General features: G+C 45.1%; 1 protein-coding gene across 2 annotated transcripts in view; it reads left to right on the top strand.

Moving 5' to 3' along the window:
- Nucleotides 1–19,354, top strand: part of COL4A1 (collagen type IV alpha 1 chain) — a 158,289-nt gene that overhangs the window by 71,335 nt on the left and 67,600 nt on the right. For both annotated transcript variants that reach the window (XM_030813684.1, XM_030813685.1), the window contains exon 3: nt 19,238–19,327. In XM_030813684.1, coding sequence (XP_030669544.1) covers nt 19,238–19,327 — 90 coding nt within the window. The remainder of the gene's footprint in view (nt 1–19,237; nt 19,328–19,354) is intronic.

Below are 19,354 nucleotides of genomic sequence, written 5' to 3'. Positions count from 1 at the left end.
AAATGGACCTGTTCCATCCGTGACAGAAGCGCTCCCAGGACCTAAATTAAAGGGATGTTAGAATGTTTTGAGAATCTTGGCAGGACCATTAGGTAGTGTTTGTAGCTTTTGGATGCTTTTGGTGGAGGGAAAATGAGATGGGCTCACTTGGGAGGTCTGCCTGCAGTTTCCATCCAAATTTCTAATCAGCGTTGTGGTTTATCATCCATTTCCGGAATCATTACCCCTTAAAATGTGAGGAAAACGACTCTCCTTTTCTTCAGTTCCCCAACTTTTCCAAATACTGCTGCGAGTTTCTGTTGCCAACAGCTTTTCCCGATGTGCGTGTACTTACTGACGTCCAGACTCCTCCCTCCCCTCGGCCAGCCTTGCATGGTCTAGCTACTATTCAAAGAGGAACATGCGTGAGATATCACTTTGTTTTTGCCACCTAATGGATTCTACCCCCCCAAAGTATCTGACTTTGACACTCAGGCTCATCTGCAGGACCCGAGGGTGTCTTCCCTCCCCTCCCGCTGCCTGGCTAAATGGGTTAATAGAATACATTCTCTTTTCCTTTTCCGTGTTTTGTCTGGCGTTTGCAATGCCAAGATTTTTTTCCAGATGTCCCCTATTTCCTATTTCCACATACCGCACATGAATCATCATCTGGCAGAGGAATCGTGAGAATCCATGTGATCAGCGTGGGTTCCCACATTCACCTACTTTTGTCTTTTTTGATAGTTCTTTGAAAACAATGAATTTTTTAAAAATATGCCTGAATCCAAAAGTGAAATATGAACAACGTACCCTAGAAAAGCCCCTGGAAGCAGATCCATGCTAAATGGTTTATTTTATTCCGCACACGAGGCCCACCCTGGCTCCCCATGCCTTGGACGTCACTGATACACATACATCCCCTTCCCGAACAGGGAGAGTGAGCTGCACATTCTCGTTTCCAGCTCCACTTCCTATTTCTGCCCACCGTAAAATGTGCCCTTTTGCCATGCGCTGTGGGACCTGTTAGACTCGGGAAAGACCATCATACAAATTGATGGCTCTTGATTTGCAGCTGTATCTGGAGCTCACTGAACCTAGTACAGCTTTAAAAATAGGGAGCTGATTCTGTTTCCAAGTTCAGAAGGAGCAGCAGAAAACTAAGTATCTTGAATGGCAGATCACATGCCGTGACTTTTAAAGCCCAGAGCACTCTCCAGGAGTGCAGGCTGTCATCGGTGTGGCCCAGCACCGGCAGCCTCTGTCCTGACTATTTATGGGAAAAAATATTTTTTTGTAAATATGATCTTGACAAAACATTGGCTGGCAGGAAAATAGCTTTCTTTTCAGGGGAGCAAAATGAGAGTGTATATTTTAATTCAAGATCAAAGACTTAACATAAAACAAACCCTGACAAATGAAAACTGGCCAATGGAATTTTCCTCCTGTTTGTGGGTAGAATATTTTGAGCATTCAAATACGTTTCTAGACAGCAAGTTGTGATGCTAGATAATTATGTAGTGTGGGTGTGGAGAACTGCACGCTCAAAAATGGTATTAACAGAACCCTCATCCTTGTGAAGTGGTTTAGCACAATGTGCAATTAAACAAAGGAAGAATTAGTCAGAGTTAATGAGCAAACCAGATGACTCTGGAGACATGGTGCCCATTTGTCAGATTTTTCTTCCTTTGGCAAATCCATTAAACATGGTAAAAGTATACTTGATATAGCTTAGCCTTGGTTAATCACATAGTTTTATGAGTTTAATGCTAACTGGCTCCAAATTCAATGATTCTGGATTTCCTCACATGAGAATCTGACACAAGAAGCTAACAGTTATTCCTGGCTAATTTCTAAAAAGCTGTAGTGAAATCAGAAGGGTTAAAGACCCTTGGTACGGTTTCTCCTTTATTAGATATTTCGACATATACATGAAGGTGATGAATGATAGATGTGAATTTCTTATACACGTCTTGTTAGAGCTTGAGGACTTAACCAGAGAATTTTCTGTGGGTGTCCCGCTGTAGCATGTTAGGGCCTTAGGTTAGTTTGCCCTCCTAGGTGAGAAATCCACAACCCTAAGACTTGAGTTCCCAAGTCTGTGGCATGTGGTGACATGCTTGATTTTGAAGTGGTTTTCCCTAGAAGATTGGTAAATGAATGACATCTGTCTATAGTAGAGCCAGTAAATTCCTTGAGCTGGAGAACCAATGTCCCCTCATCCCAGTGCCTCTTTGTCCTATGGGCTCCTGCTGTACCAGTGGGCCTGGGTGGTGGCCAGCGGCAGTCCTGGAGCCTGCCCTACAGGATCATGATGGAAGATGCCAGCCAGTAATAGCACAACTGAACCCCCAAGTGAACACTCTGCTAAGACCTCCAGGGAGGGAGAAGGCACGGCTGCGAGAATGGATGTCCCATGGGAAGAAATTGATCTGCAGGGGGCAGGGAAGGGCAAACCGAATGGTCATTCGCAGGCCCCAAAAGCTCAGGCAGCCGCTCAGGTGTGATGGCCCATGAGTTACACCTCCAAACTCCATTTCCCTGTTTGTCATCAGGTTTTTCCTGATTTGGAAATGTTAGTACTTTGAGAAATGTCCACCGAGAGCTGTGCCTCCTCACCTCGCCCTTCTCACTTCCACATATAAGACTCCAGAATGTTAAAGGACACATCTCCATGAGTGTGAAACTGTTCGTCACTGTTTGTCTCTTTGTGTCCCCATGTGGGGCTCCCCAGTCTCATCGATATGTCCTGGGCAAGGGCAAGAGGCACCTCGGTGGATCTTGTTCCCAGACTGACTGTCTCCTCACCACGCCGGCTGGAAATGCCATGTGTTTTTCCGAGTCAGGGCTTTGGGAGGCAGCACCTTGTCTCCAGGTTCTTGGAGTTTTATGGATGCAACGTCATTAATCATCCCGACGGGGCTGATGTGGGTGGCAGGTGTTGGATTCTGCCTCCTGATTGGGAGGAGGGGCTGGGTGCCCTGCCCTGAATCTGAATATAGAGGCCCTGGGTGAACAGGTGTGCCCTGTCCTGCCTGGACCACACATCAGGAGCCCTGGGAGCAGAGGTTCTGGGCAGCTGGAGGCCTCCTTGCTTCTGCCTCTGCATGTGGAACGTGCATTTCTTTGCAGGAGACCGTGGCTCCACAGGTGTCCTGCCTGTCAGGGCAGAGGAACATACCACAGGGGGACTTCCAGCAAATGTGAGGAACAGCACGCCGGCGTGACTGGGGCAGAAAGCAGAGTGGTGTTTTCTTCTTTGGGGGCCTTTGATAGGGACCTGGGCAGGGTGTGGTGGGGGCCGGAGGTGCAGTGGTTTCTGCAGGAGGCTGGGGAGGCTCCCCGTGGTCTTAGAGGAGGTGGACCATCCCGTCCCACCTCACTCGCCCCCTTTACCCTTCTTTCCTTTATAAAATTTCTGCCCTTTCTGTTCCTCCCACCACAATTTCTCATCCACTTTTCCTTTCTCTTTGTTCAGGGCTCATGTACATCTGTGTGATTTTCCAGGGAGTCACGACAAGCCCTGATGACCCGTGCCTGCCACCTGTGTGCTTTGTCCTCTCTACTTCACATGTGTGCATGCACATATCACATGCATGCACACACCACACATGCATATACATGCATCACACACACATATACACACACCACACACACATACATACCACACATACCAAACGCACCACATACATATACATAGAACACACACCATGCACACCCACACCACACGCACACACTCATACACACACACACTTTCTTCAGGAACCCCCCAGCCCTCCACCACGTGGCCTGAATGGAGCCCTCCTTGTCCACCTGCTTCGGGCTTGGCTCTGCTCCTTTTTCCTGAGTGGGGGGTTTGGGAGGGCACTGCTCTTGGGCACTCAGTGTGGATTTGATGTTGTGGAAGGGGACAGGAGAGCTGGTGGGCCAAGCTGGGAGGGCAGTTACCGTGGAGTGAGAGCCAAGGCCAGCTGGCAGAAGTCACCCACAAGAGGGTGAACGTCGGAAGTGGGGCTCAAGGAAATTACTGACATTTTACAAAGTATAGGCATAGGGTTTTTTCTTTTCCTCTTAGTCTCCCCAGGATGCTGTAACAGAATACCACAGACTGGGTGGTTTCAGCAGCAGAAATGTGTTCCTCCCAGTGCTGGAGGCTGGAAGTCCAAGATCAAGCCTCCAGCAGATTCGAGGTCGGCTGTGGCCCCTTTCTTCGTAGGCAGCGTGAGGGTGGGGGCCCTCTGTGGGGTCTTTTTTCTAAGAACACTAATTCTGTTCATGAGCCTCATCGCCTCCCAAGGCCCCACCTCCATGCCATCACCTTGGGGGTTAGAATTTCCACACAGGAATTTTGGGGGGGCATGGACATTCAGAACACAGCACTTTTATTATCCTGGGATGCGGGACATGTACAGTGATGTGTGATGACAAAATGCATCCCAGCTGTGTTTAGGTAACTGTGTACTTGGCTGGAAATTTCTCAATCTGAAAAAATTCGAGTCATTCAGATTTAAAGTTGAAAACCTCCTAAGAGGGAAGAGTTGGGACTCTGACCTCTAAAACCCTTCTAAATGTTAATGTCCTCTAAGTTGAGATCTTTCCTGGGAAGCTGGAGGTACTTCAACACTCTACTTTGGCCTTTCTAGAGCAAAAGCTATTTTACCGAAAAGAACTTTGGTATGCAGTACATGTCAGAACTGTCCACTCATTTGAAGTGAAGGAAGATCAGGCCCATAATGGGTGATTACTTCACAAGCAGACATTTCCTCAGTGTCAGCTATGTTTTCTGTGATGTATTTTGAGGAAAGGGGAGCGGTGACTCTGCAGTATTGAGCCAGTGCGCCTTCATCCTCCCTGTCTCTTCACATCTGCTGATGGGAAAACCAAAGTTTGTTGAATCCCCAGTGCCATCTCTGGTTTTCCTCCCCTTTTTCTTTTCTGAAAAATCACGATCCCAAGTTGAAGCAATCATAGCTGGGAAATTTTGTTACATTTTCCTCACTGTCTGTGGTTTTTTCCATTCGCTAATCAATTTGGTTCTCCATATTTTATTCCTAAAATCATTTTATCTGGGCATGTGAAGTGGACGCTAGTACTTGAGTCACTCTATTTAAATCTTGCCTGACTTTCTTAACCAGCTGTTCTGATTTCTGTCCCTCGTCTACAGACAATTGACCAGATGCCATTTCTTTGATCTTCCTATTGGATAAGGCCATGAACCGAAAGGGAGGGGGAAATAGATCATAATTTAGGAACGTGGGAGTTGGTATAAGCATCCGTTTCCTTTCCTGTCTCACTCATTTGCCTTTAGGAAGTTATATTGTTAATCCGAAATGTGTGTCTTACCTGTGTTTAAAAGAAGAGTCCCCCAGCCTGGAGGCTGCTCATTCACATTCTGGGTTACGTGTTCCCTTCCAAGGCTTCCCTGTTCTCCCTGCCACGTGGAGGGGGCGCAGGAGCCGCCTGCTGGGTGCGACGGCCCGGAAGTGGGTAGTGACGGGCCCGGAAGCGGGTAGTGACGGGCCCGGAAGTGGGTAGTCATTAAAAGCTTACCTTGCACGGAAGCTACTGGGTGTGTGCCCTTCAAAATTGGATTTTTAAAGGAATCTGCTTCACCCAATGACAGAGAAGAACACACATGTTCTTTTCCATCCTGTCCAATATTTTGTTCCTGATGTATACCCGCCTCCCCACCCCGCACCGCCACTCCTCAGAGGCGTCCTGTGCTTGATCGCGGGGTGTCAGCTCTGGAAACATGTGGGTGATTTTACTGCAGAAGCACGTGGCTTGGCAGGTGCTCCGCGATGGTCCCGCCCAGCTGCGCTTCGTGAGTCCTGTAAGGCGCGTGTATGTCCCTGTGCGTCCCTTTCCCACCTGTCACCGGCCACCTCTTGCCCACCGAGGGTGACGTTCCGATGGGCACCTGAGGACTGTGTGTGCAGCGAGGTGTAGCTCCTCCCAGGAGGGTGTATTTAGGGACCATAGGGACCAAGGAAGGGCTCTGGGATCAGCCTCTCCACAGCGGGGCCCCCTGGGCTCCCCGGAGACCCGAGACAGGGCTGCCTCCCTGTCCTTGCCTTATTTGTTATCCCGAAATTCTGGGCCTAACCCACGACAGGATATTTGTGTGGAATATCAAATAGTTGTTTAAAAGATGACTGCATTCCCTGTTTCTTCACAGAACGTGCTGATTCTCCCTGTGGAGAACCAAGGGTGGGCGCCTGTAGGTTTAGAATTCCCATGAGAGCTCAGTTTCCACCAAGTTGGCAATTGTATATTTGGGAGTCAAGGGAGGGCCCTTTCAGGGTGCTTGGCTGACTGGCCCTCTCTTGCCAAAGAGAAATTGCCTCAGTGATGTGTCTGAGACTTCAGACCCTGGGAGTGGGAGGTCAGGGGGCGTGGGAACCAGGTGCCCCCAACCTGCCTCTTAGTGAAGCTTCTCTCTCTTTATGTCTCTCTGTCTCTGTCTCTTTGTTTCTCTTTCTGTTTCTCTCTCTCTCTCTCTGATTCTGTGTGTGTGTGTTTGTGTGTGTGTGTGTGTGTGTGTCTACTGTACCCATACTTGGTCATCTATCCCCCAATTGATACAACTTTAAAAAAAAATTCCATATACGTGGGAAAATGTCACATGTTTATATACTCTACAATCTATTTTTATTAGAAAGTTTATACCTCATAATTTACAAACTGTAACGCAATTGGTCTGTTTCCACATCTTAGTTTCTAGCCAAAGATCTCAATATTTTAGTCTATTGACATTAAGTAGTTAAGAAAAAAAGGCAGGAAGTGATACTGTAAGTTTAATCTTTAAAACATCTACAAACTAGGCATAGTGAAAATGGCATTAAATAAGATCTTACTGATAGAAATTTTTAAATAATTGGGCCACACCTTGGATTAAAATATATCTCCATATTATCTTTTGAAAACAGGCTTGCCAATTTTATGAACAGCATTGAGGTGAAGAGAGATTAGCAGCTCAGGGAAGACCATTTTTAAGTATTTACGAAGTAGCTATTTATTGTCTTAATTAAGCACCAGCATTTTGTATCGATTTTGCAATTATATGCTTTTCTTATCTATTCAGTTTTAAAACCAAGATTTTAAGCAAAACACAAAAGGAAAACTTCAAGATGTTGGCTTAATTTCTTTCTTTGGGTGACTGTATATGTTTTAAAGGAATTAATGGTGTTTACTTAAAAGAGATTAAAATTCAGTTACTTATTAATTTAGATTGATCTCACTACTGCTTTTTCAAATTCATGAGGTTAGGCTAATAATGGGTTTTGTAAAACCTCCAGCTCTGCCGAGATTACATTGTATTCTATGGGCAAAGTTGGTTTGTCTAGTTTTAACCTGGCAATTGTATAACTGGGAGTCAAGGGAACTATTCTTATCTCTTAGATTCCAAGTATGATTAATGGAGTATCGAAATTATTGCAGCATCCTGGGGGAAAATGTTATCAGTGATAAGATACAGACAAGCAACTTGCATGGGGGTAAGGAAGTAATCTGGGGATTTCAGACCTGTGTATGTCCTTAGCTACTTCCAGGCTAACCATGGAGGAGTGTGGTGGCTTTACTAAGACCCAGGCTGACCTGGCAGAATAAATAGAATGTTCTAGGCTTGAACTGCATGAATTCCAGAGATATTTATTAAGGAAAAAACACAAAACCTTGAGTATAAGATAAAGGGGGGAGTTTCTTGAAACTGTCGTCTTTTTTAAATACTCAAGAAATTCCAATTTTCTTATGTCTGTCTTAGCCACAAAAACAGGAGTGAGATACTTCCTGGGTCATGACTTGTGGGAACACTAGCAGTGTGGCCTTTTCATTCTCTTTTAAAACATTCTGTGGCTTCAGAGGAAATGCAGCTGGCTTGTTGGACATAGAAATCGTGAGAATAAACACAAAATATTTATGTGTTTAAAAAGCAGTAAAGTCAGACCAGTTTCTTTCAGAACCATTTGTGCAGCATTTAACTGAATACTTGAGCATGTTTGATTTTTAAAATAATGCTGCCAGGTGAGCCAGGCAGGTGGAGTCATCCCTGACTTACAGATGATGGCAAAGCTGATTTTCAGAGCGTCCCAGGGGTTGGCGCTGGAGCCAGCACCAGAATTCCAGGCTTAGGTTCTTTGCCCATCCATGCAGTGACTGAAGAGAGAGCATGGAAAGCAGGGCGCCTAGAGCTCCACGTGCTCACCCGGAGTGCAGGTGCTTGTTTTTGCAGTCGTTTGAAATTAGGGTTCCTAAATCTGCACCCTCTTGTAGATTTATATCATTTTCTTGGGATCTTTCCTGAGTCACTCATGAAAATAGTTTATTTTTGTTTATTTATTTATTTATTTTTTGAGACGGAGTCTTGCTCTGTCGCCCAGGCTGGAGTGCAATGGCATGATCTCGGCTCACTGCAACCTCTGCTTCCTGGATTCAAGTGATTCTCCTGTCTCAGCCTCCCAAGTAGCTGAGATTACAGGTGTGTGCCACCACGCCGGACTAATTTTTGTATTTTTAGTAGAGACAAGTTTCACCATGTTGGCCAGGCTGGTCTTGAACTCCTGACCTCAGGTGATCCACCCTCCTTGGCCTCCCAAAGTGCTGGGATTACAGGCGTGAGCCACCGCACCCGGCCCAGTCATGAAAATATTAATTGAGTACCTACCCTGTGCCATCTGTTCGAGGTGCTGGGGGAGGGAACGAGAGGGAATGCCAGTCACTGCCTGCTGGGTTCCAGCATCTCCTGAAGGTGCTATGTACGCGGCTGTGCTGGCAGGGGAACCGCAGGGGCTACGGGACCACTCAGAGGATGGGGACCCTGGATGTCCCCTGGCAGGGCACCTGTAAAACCCAATTTTGATAAATATATCTAACACATTTTTAAGGAAAAAAAAATGAAAGGTTTTTCTTAATTGCCAATGAGCAATTCTCTCAAGGTTTAAACCTGAAGGCTCTCTTGCATGCTTTTTGTATTATTAACTATGATTCTTATCTTCAGAGTATTTCATCTGCATTTTTCAAGTTTACTTTTATCACAGACCAGAAAAAGAAAAAAAAATCCATCACCTGCCTTGTGGTGTTTCCTGCCTTTTCTGTGTCCTCGTTTTGTTCCATGACACTGCCCCACACCCACATACATTATTAAGTTCAAGTTAATAACATCCTCAGCTATTTAAGTACTTAGGCACTAATTGGCATTTTTCAACATTTCTGTTAATGTAGAACACGTCTTTCGAACCCTCAGGGTCCTTGCTTTGGAGCTAATGAAAAATAAAGCGAAGTGTCTTTATAAGAAAAAAAAATAGGTCAGGAGCGTTGGCTCACGCCTGTAATACCAGCACTTTGGGAGGCCAAGGCTGGCGGATCAGCTGAGGTCAGGAGTTCGAGACCAGCCTGACCAGCATGGTGAAACCTTGTCTCTACTACAAATACAAAAATTAGCCAGGCATGATGGTGTGCGTCTGTAATCCCAGCTACTTGGGAGGGCAAGGCACAAGAATCGCTTGAACCTGGGAGGCAGAGGTTACAGTGAGCTAAGATCATGCCACTGCACTCCAGCCTGGGTGACAGAGCAAGACTCCATCTCAAAAACATATATATTTTTTTCTTATACAAACTCAGAAGAGAGCTGACCTCTTATTGATATTTTGTTATCAATTATTTATGTTCCTGCAATCTTTCTTCTTCCCCCAAATCTTTAACTAAGTCATGACCTAGAATTGTGATAAATTTCATGGAACTTCAAAAAAAAAGACAGTTGTGCTGGTGAGCAGAGGCGTGATTTCATGTGCAGACTCTCAGCAACTCCTAAGTGTGATCATTCCTGCCATGGCCGGAGCTCAAGTTGGAAGCATTCATTTATGCCATGTCCATTTCTAGCTCTTTGAGGATAGTATTCTATATATATCTATGTATTTTAATGGAGTAAGTAAAAACCAAAACCAAAAGCCAACCAAAGTGTTGGCAGTGGTGACTGGGCAGTTCAGCCCCTGCCCTGGATTAGGGCTCTCTTGAGGGACATTCCTCAGTTGGCTTCCCAACTCTCGGCAGGTCAGTACCAAGCCTCTAAAGTCTACACGGAGGCTGCCTCTTGCTTGGTGTGTCCTGCCATCCTTGGGGTGTCACCCAGGCAGGAACCCCCAGAGAGCTCTGTGCAACTTATTTGAAGGATGGTTTTGCTACCACTGGGCGTTTTCCAGCTTTGTCACATTAGATAAAGGCCTCCTGCTGTGCCAACACCTGGCTTCAGTGGCTGATTTGGGCCCCTGATTGCTGCAGTGTGCAACATGCAGAACCATCCACACCGTCCATAGCTGCAGCAAGTGAGGTTCCAAGCCTGTGCATAACACTTGTTTTCTGTACTGTCTTTCTTGTTTTAAAGATATTTTTAAAAATATATGTTTGAGAAACAGAATGTTAGGTAATAGGTAGAGGTGTCTGTGATTTTGGCTTTAATGAGTGTTCATGCTGATAGGTTAAGCAAAGGAGAGAACGTTATCATCTTTTTTGGGATCCAAAAAACTGGATAGATTTTTTTTTTTCTTTTAGAATTGGCAAAACTCAGGAGAATGGACTAAATTACCTTAATGCATAAGTTTTCTATAAACTTGTAGTGGAAGAAGACCAAAGAAGAACCTTTACATAAGTTTTACTGGCAGTGGGATGTTTAATAGTGGTTTCTTAGATACCTCCCTGTGGTCACATTTGTATCTATTTTATGGATGTTTCGTAGAATTTAATTTTTTCATTATTTTTTATTTCCATACAGAATTTGCTATTTTTTCTGTATTTTCATTAGATTCAAATACTCTCCCAGTTTATAAAATGGATGTGAAAATGCTATCTAGAAAATATCCATCATTCTCATTATTTATGGGCTGACCGCATTTACCTGTCATGCAATAGCCTCAATATTCAGGTTACTGGTTTTTATATTTAATTTTAATTAAATTTTGAATCCTAATTAAAAATATTTACCATAGAGTTCTTTTAGGCCATATCAAAGTGATTTCTGTCACTCCGCCCACAGAATGTGTTCAATGGCACTGAATATTTAATATTTTAATAGTAACATATTACTACAATGAATATTTAAGAAAAAGGCTTAATTCGCTAAGGTCCACCAAGGAGGTTGAGTTTATTTGGGGGAAATGTATAGTCCCAGAGCTCCCTCTAGTGGCGAGCAGCTGCAGCCCACGGAGACTCCTCACCCAAGCCTTGATTGAGGCCGCCGGCTCCTCCGCCGGGTCCCGTCACTGGCTGGATCCACTGTCTGCCAGAGTTTGGGTTTTCTCCAGATCTTTCGGTGTGTGAGTACTTCTTCAACAAGGGGGTGCTTGGCTGAGACCCCATGGGTGTGTCTGAGGTGCCAGGGCCTGCCGGGGAGGGTGTGAATGTGTCTGTTTCACATGGAGGCAGCGCTCTCGAGTGTGCTGCGGGGTGCCAGGGCCCTGGGGTGCTGCTGTGTGGGTCGCAGGTGCCTGGAGATGGATGAAGGGTGGGTGTCTATGGACGCCCCAACCAGGAGCTTGGCCCTTCACATGGGCATTTGAATGTGTTGTTGATGGAGCCTGGAGCCAGGAAAATACAAGTGTTTCCAGAGAACGCACTGCATGCTGGTGTGGTTTGATGGGAAAACAGAATTAAGCTATTGATGACAGACACGCTGCCTGAGCGCAGGTACACATGGAATCTGACTGAGCAGGTTCACAAGCCTTTGGAAAAAGATCATCATCATATTTTTCTTCCTTTCCAACGTGGAAATCTGACTGCTCGGGGGGACTGACTTAAAATGGTTCTGTTTAACAATATTTGAAACAGCGTACTGCTTTGGAGTAAGAATTAACGAGAGCATGTTGGACTGTTTTTTCTGAAAAAAGATAAGAAAAAAACTCTTGAAGATAATAGTTGCCTCTGGAGACCTTTGCTGCTGCTCACAGCTTTACTGTGCGCTTTCATGAGTGAGTCTCGACTTTCATCATGGACAAATGTCTGGAACTTTCGTAAGATTTAAAGACCTTTGGAAATTTTTAAGATTTTTTTTTGGCTGCCAGTAATTTATCAGCACTCAGTTCTAGAACATTTTTACTGGATCGTGGACGTCAGATGGTTTGTTTGCTTTTGGATGGCTTTCGGGGAAGTTTTAAATTGTTTATAAGAAGACCATCCTGAGGGCTCCCTCGAGTTATTCTTGTGTTGAATGATAGTTCTTTAGAAAGTATTTTCTGAAGGACTCTTTTTAATTCATTTTTTTTCTTTTAAGCTGATGTGCAAAGTGGATTTTCATGGATCAGAAAACATCTATGGTTTTATTTCTTTGTAAATGTGGATCTATCAGAAATATTCACTGTGCATCTCCTTTGTAACCATCGCCTTCTAGCTCTGGATTACATATGACTTGAGTGTTCAGCTCAGTCAGTCAACTTCATAGTGAATGTTAAAATTCATAATAGAATACTTGAGCCTAGAATTGTGCCAGAATTCATCATGAGCTCAGATAATGTTTCAACGTCAGGATTTGTCCAACAGAAATCTCTCCTTGAACATGGACACGTGGAGACAATTCTGCGTTAAATGCTATAGCTGCAGGCAGGCTTTTGCTGAGCACAGGGTGGACCGTCTTCATCACATGGACCTTGTCATGAGGGCTTGGGATTTTCCACTCAAGAATCCTGGGGCCAGAAGTCCAGTATGAAAGTTATAGTCCAGGCTTGGCCATACAGAGGAAGGCATTTTCACTTCTAGTTTATCCAGCCCAGCTCCCACCCCTCAGACCCCAGCCACTGTTCTTTTGACCAGGAGACTCCGGCACTGAGTTCTGTCTCATTCTTCACACAAATTTGCTCATCTCCATCATCGGCAGCCTTGGGAGTAGTCAGAAGAAAGCTAATGATAGAAGGAGGACAGTGGAGGCCCATGAAATGAGGAACTTGCCCAAACAACCCCACATGCTTCAGAAGAGGCAGGACGAGTCCACAGTCTCCTAGAAATAGAACAGCTCTCATGATATCTGAAAGTCATGGATTTTGAAAGATCAAAATTCAAAATTTTTATCTTTTCCTGGGCTAGCATTGTGCGATAGGCAACTCTCGCAATGCCAGTCAGGGGCCGTGAGCCGTTCTGGTTTTCACTTTTGATACAGATTTTGATAAATTACACAAGATATTAAACACTTTATTATAAAACAGGTTTTGTGTTAGACGATTTTGCATAACGTAGGCCAGTGTTTAAGTTTTCTAAGCATGTTTAAGAATGGCTAGGCTAAGCTACGATGTTGGGTAGGTTAGGTGTATTAAATGTGTTTTTGAGTTAAAAATATTTTCCATTGGGCTGGGTGCAGTAGCTCACGCCTGTAATTCCAGCACTCTAGGAGGACAAGGCCGGCAGATCACATGAGGTTAGGAGTTCAAGACCAGCCTGGCCAACATGGCGAAACCCCATCTCTACTAAAAATACAAAAATTAGCAGGGCATGCTGGCACACTACTATAATCCCAGCTACTGGGGAGGCTGAGGTTGCAGTGAGCCAAGATAGTAACACTGCAATCCAGCCTCAGTGACAGAGTGAGACCCTGTCTCAAATGTATATATATATATATATATTTTCAACTTACAATGGGCTTATTGGGACATACCCCATCATAAGCTGAGGTGCCTCTGTATGCGCTGCTCAAGTTCTTGCGTATACCCACATAGTTGATGGAGGGCCACTGCACTCATTTCCTGATATTCACTGTCTCAAGCTAGACGTCTGGGCTGGAGGGAGAAAATGAGAGTTTCGGGAAGAAGATACAGATTTGCAGCCACGCGTTTTATGCATGATTGGTTTAATCTTTGCTGCTTTAATGTTAAATATTTAAATACAAGAAATAATAGTAATGATAAATGTAGCTGCTAAGTGCAACAAACCACACTGTTAAATTTCATTCACATCCTTCTAATGAACACATATACATCCTTTTAGGAGTTCAGTTGTATGTCTCATAGAGCAAAGGAGAGTGAGCACTCACGCCTTCCTCTTAGGGAAAGCAGACCCTCTAGGGGATCTCCTTGCATCTGTCCCCCCTCAAACCGTGGTGGCAGTATTCCTGCCCTAACGTCAAGCCTCATGGCATGGAGGGAGCTCCCGGCGGGGCCTCGTCACAGAGTTTTCCATGACCCCCCGGCACTGACCGCAGCCTTCCCACCCCTTTCCCAGCGGTGGCATTCCGGAAATGGCCCTGCAGATGTCTCTTCTGATGTCTCTTCTGATGGTGGTTGGGCTCAAGGAGTTGGCCTTGTGGAATTTCGGAAAGAGTTCTGTAGTCACCCGCTGACTGTGACCCATCCTTGACATCATTTCCCTTTCACTGGATACTTGGTGAGCTCTGGCTTCAAATGTGAGGGCTTTCATTCCCTGAATGATTTGCAGTCTTGCTCATAAATGGAAATCTCGAGGCTCTAGATGACAGAAAGCAGCAGCAGAGCCAGCATGGTCCCGAACGCAGCTAGCCCTGCACCTCTCAGCGACTGCTGAGGACTCCAGCCAGTCTGGAATGGTGCCCAGAATGCTTGGACTGCAAAGGCAATGGGGGTCCTGTCCTGCCCAGTAACCTTTCACTACCTCTTAAAGTTTTTAGGATTCGTATGTGGAATCCTACCTCATGCTGAGCGTCACGTTATGCAATTGGCTAGTTCAGCATCCCATGACATTTTATTGAATTCAAACACCATGAATGAATAAAACAATTTCATTGCCTGTGAAGAAGTTACAGGGTTGAGGTGGAGAAGGAATTGCAGTTTCCCTGATGAGCATTGCTTGTTTCCCGTGGATGCACCCAGCACATGGAGGCTGCCATACCCAGTACACTCAGTGCTCAGTACCAGACCCGGTGCCCATACTCAGTCCGTGCGTAGAGGAAGCCCCCGAGAGCTGGCAGCATCTCTGTGAGTGCTTCAGTCCACTGTGAAGATCTGTGATCCTAATATTTCAGATTGGAAAAATCCATTAAAATTTTGATTTAAAGATACGGATTCCATGTCAGCCACTGAAACAGATGTCACAGGGCCTTTGACAGTAAGAATTTTGATGACTGCTTATTCTAGGTATATTCTGTGTTAGCATCAGTTTTTGTTGTTGGTAATTATATTTTCCCCCCACATTTAAAAGCTTCATGCTATTTCAACTTCAACTGTCCTGGGTATTTGATTTGTATTTGAATTTCTGACTTAGCTATGACGGAAGCTTATTTGAGTATTTGCTTTCCTGAATCATGAACTTGTTTCTACAAGCATTGGAAGAGGAAGGGAAAGAATTAGGTATTATAAAATGACTTTCTATCCACGCATTTTAAGGATTTTTAAAAAAGTATATGCTTGCTTTAGATAATGCATTAAGCAAGAATTTTAAGTTGCTCCATGCATGAAACCCTATTTCATGCCTAATTTAGAATGCCTAATTTTGGTGCCAAGATTATTCTCCATGTTGTATTCTTTCGTCTTTATAGACAATGGCACTTTGTTCTCCCTCCACAAATTCTGAATTTCATCATTTGAGGACACAGCAGTAATCGTGTCCGGTTTTGGTATATGATTTACCTTTTTTGATCAGTGTTCTACATTGCACTGATGTTCAGGAATGAGAGCACAAGGTTCAGCTGCATGAAAACTTTCTGTGTAGTATTTTTCAAGTTTCTCGTTTCTTTCTTCCAGTTTAAATAGTCATTGCTGTGACAAACAGTGGTTGTGGTTTTCATTTTTGCCTGACATGAAGTCTGTGGCCGCCATGGATTTTTGGACCTTGCCTTGAGCACACCATGGGAAACAGATGATCGAGGGTCCTGTTGCTCCCTGACTCTAACTGTGCACATTCTGCCTTGAGCTTCAGTGGAAGGGGCGGGTCACTGTGGTCACGGTGGTAGCATTGCCAGTTGCAGCTGCAAAGTCTGGTTTGGACACTGCTAGCTCCAATAACCTTTGCACAACATGTCCAGCTCTTTGCTCTTCTTATAATCCTGGTGGAAATGTGCTAAAAGCTCGGAGGAATAATTTGGCCCCATACTGCATGCTGGTCGCCAGCTAACTGTATAGCTGTTTGAGTGCTTATCCCGTCGGTTTGCTCTGCTCTGGTTCCCATAATAACCTTGGACAGGGTACAGAGTATTAGATTATTCGTGTGCACTTTTATCTGGACAAAAGTTTAAGAACATTAAAAAAATATGTGGGGAATGGCAAGAACCATGTCCATGGAGGAGTCACTTCCTTCTTAGCTCCTTAATTTCAAAGCTCTGGGGATACACAGATTGCTTAAACTTTCTGGTGACATTTGGGAAAGAATGTGTCCTTGCGGTAAAAGCAAGGTCTGGGAATTTGGATTTCTGTGTTCTGTTCCCAGCAGCACGAGGGGTCACCCAGTGACATATGACAAGTCAGTTAAGCGTCGGAATCTTAATTTCCCTATCTGTGAAATGGACATAAAAGGGTCGGTACCTTGGGCTAACATGAAGTTGGTGAATTGTTTGATGTTCTGCTGGGAACCGGCTTGCTCTAGTGACCCAGAAAAAACAGGGACTGCGGTGGAGGCTGACCTCATTTCTATTTCTGGCTGTAGTGCTGACTCAGTGAGAAACTTGTAGAAATCAGTTAATCTGGCTCTGGTCCTCAGTGCATTCCATGGTTAAATTGAGAATTATAAAATCTTATCATTGCTGGTCTCATGGCGATACTGCCAATATTAATTAAGTACTAAAAATACTCCACCAAATGTATTAGAAAGCTTCTACATGGACATGCCTTTCTCATTTCCTTCCTGTCTGATGTTGGGTTACTTGGGGCTACACAAGTCCATATTTATTTATTTATTTTAGCCGCTGTTTGGAGTTCAGTCCTATTCTGGTTTGAGCAGGCTTTTCCTATATCCAAAAACCGGGTGCCCCAGATTGGTGACCTTGTGCACCGTAACTCCTTACAGCAGGGTTTTCTGCCATTGTGTCCTGGGGCCATCACTGCAGGGTGTATTTAAGGAGCACTTCATTTAAACAAGTCCTGGTCTGGGAATGTTTTTCTTTCCTCACTGTCACAGGCCTCAGGGAGAAGGAGCCAGCCTTCCCTGTCAAACCTTGGGCTCAGGGCCCTCGTGGCGTCACGTCTGCTCTTCTGGCCAACTCCCTGGATGCTGCTGGCCTGAAGGGGCAGTGCCACACTATGGGGCTTGAGGTTCTTTCATCCATTTACTGTTTGATTCAATTCTCTAGGGTTTGAAACAATCTCTCCCACGTTTATCCACATACTGTGTCTAGACTCCTGACATCTCCTTTCAGTGAAACACACAGCTCTATGGAGGCGTGCCGGTTGAGTCCCAGGTTCATAACCTCCTTCCTGCATTTGTAAAAATGGAGCAGGCAGTTAATTCACCAGTAAGTGCCAGGACTGGCTGAGTGGTTTGGAAAGAAGGATGACTTTGGATGTTTATGTTATGTGATGTATAGCTTGTCAGTTGATTTTTACTTTCAACTAATGCAACTTTGAGAAAGGCACTGAACACTAAGTAATCCTGCCTGTGATCTCCAAAGTGTCTGCCTTCTGTTTTTAAATCAGCTAACAGTGGTTACTGAATCTACCCAGTTCGTATGGTAAGGATGCACTGAAGTCCACATGCTGTAAAGTAAATACGTTTTCTTGATTTCTTATAATGGTTATGGGTTTTGTTTTGTTTTGTTTTGTTTTGTTTTTTGAGATAGAATCTCACTCTGTCTCCCAGGCTAGAGTGCAGTGGCATGATCTTGGCTCTGTGCAACCTCTGCCTCCCAGGTTCAAGTGACTCTCCAGCCTCAGCCTCCTGAGTAACTGAGGTTACAGGTGTGCACCACTACACCCAACTAATTTTTGCATTTTTTAGTAGAGACAGAGTTTTGCCATGTTGGCCAGGCTGGTCTCGAACTCCTGACCTCTGGTGATCTGCCCACCTCGATCTCCCAAAGTGCTGGGATTACAGGCATGAGCCACCACACCCAGCCCAAGAAATGCTCTTGAAAGACATTTCTCATCAAAGCCCACCATCAGCCCATGATGGCCCAGGGGAGGCTAAGCATCTTGCATGAGGCTCACACTGTGGACTCTGCCCGCCCACACCTCCTAATGGTCTCTAAAGAGGAAGTCGTCTAGTCTTGGAGGCTCCATCACAGAATCTCAGCACTGAGACTGTTGCTAACAAGAGAGTTCCACTGATTGAATGAAATTATAACCAGTTCAGTGAAAAATGCCTCACTATTTATTACAATAAAGTAGTTATTTACCCAATTAAAGTATTTATTTACCCAAGAAATTATTTGGCATTTAGTATATATAAAGGATTGTGCCAGGAATGAGATAGAAATATTTCCTGCCCTCACAAGTTTAAAACGCAGTAGAGCAAAACCACCTGAAGTAGTCGTTGCTGTCCGTTTCCAGACACTCACTGTGGACTTGCGCAAGGCTGGATGATACTTAGATTTATTATGGGAAGTGGCTCATAGGATGATCTGCCACCTGCAAGCCTGGGAACTCGGGACTCCTGAAGCCTAACTGGGTCCAAGGCCAGCGGCTGGAAAGCCCAAGGGGCTAGTGGTGCAAGTCCCTGAATCCGAAGGCCAGAGAACCCAGAGTTCTGATGTCCAAGGGCAGGAGAAGATGGGTGTCCCAGCTCCAGAAGAGAGATAATTGGCCTCTCTTCTGCCTTTTTGTTCTATCCGGGCCTCAACACACAATGGCACCTGCTCACCCTGGGGGAGGGCAGATCTGCCTTACTGTCCATGTATTCAAATGCCAATCTCTTCCAGAAGCACACCCTCAAAAACACATCCAGAAGTCATGCTTTACCAGCTATCTGGGTATCCTGTGACTCAGTCAACTTGGCACCTAAAATTAGCCATCACAGGCCAGGCGTGGTAGCCCATGCCTGTAATCCCAGCACTTTTGGTGGCCGAGGCGGGTGGATCACCTGAGATCAGAAGTTCGAGACCAGCCTGGCCAACATGGTGAAACCCTGCCTCTAATAAAAATACAAAAATTAGCCAGCATAGTGGCGCATGCCTATAATCCCAGCTATCCGGGAGGCTGAGGCAGGAGAGTCCCTTGAACTCAGGCAGTGGGTGTTGCAGTGAGCCGAGATCATGCCATGCACTCCAGCCTGGGCAACAGAGTGAGACTCCAACTCAAAAAAAAAAAAATAGCCATCACAGTTGGTCACCGATTCCTTCCTCTGTTTCTTTGCTGCTGCCTTTTGCCTGACTGATGTTCCTCTTCTGCAGGGTGAAAGGGGCCTCCCGGGGTTACAAGGTGTCATTGGGTTTCCTGGAATGCAAGGACCTGAGGGGCCGCAGGGACCACCAGGACAAAAGGTAAGCACGGCTGTGGGATTGGGGGTG

Source organism: Nomascus leucogenys, chromosome 5 (assembly GCF_006542625.1).
Source record: "Nomascus leucogenys isolate Asia chromosome 5, Asia_NLE_v1, whole genome shotgun sequence".
In the NCBI taxonomy this organism is placed as follows: Eukaryota; Metazoa; Chordata; class Mammalia; order Primates; family Hylobatidae; genus Nomascus; species Nomascus leucogenys.
Note: the sequence above shows the minus strand (reverse complement) of the source record. Positions and strands in the feature narration are given on the sequence as shown.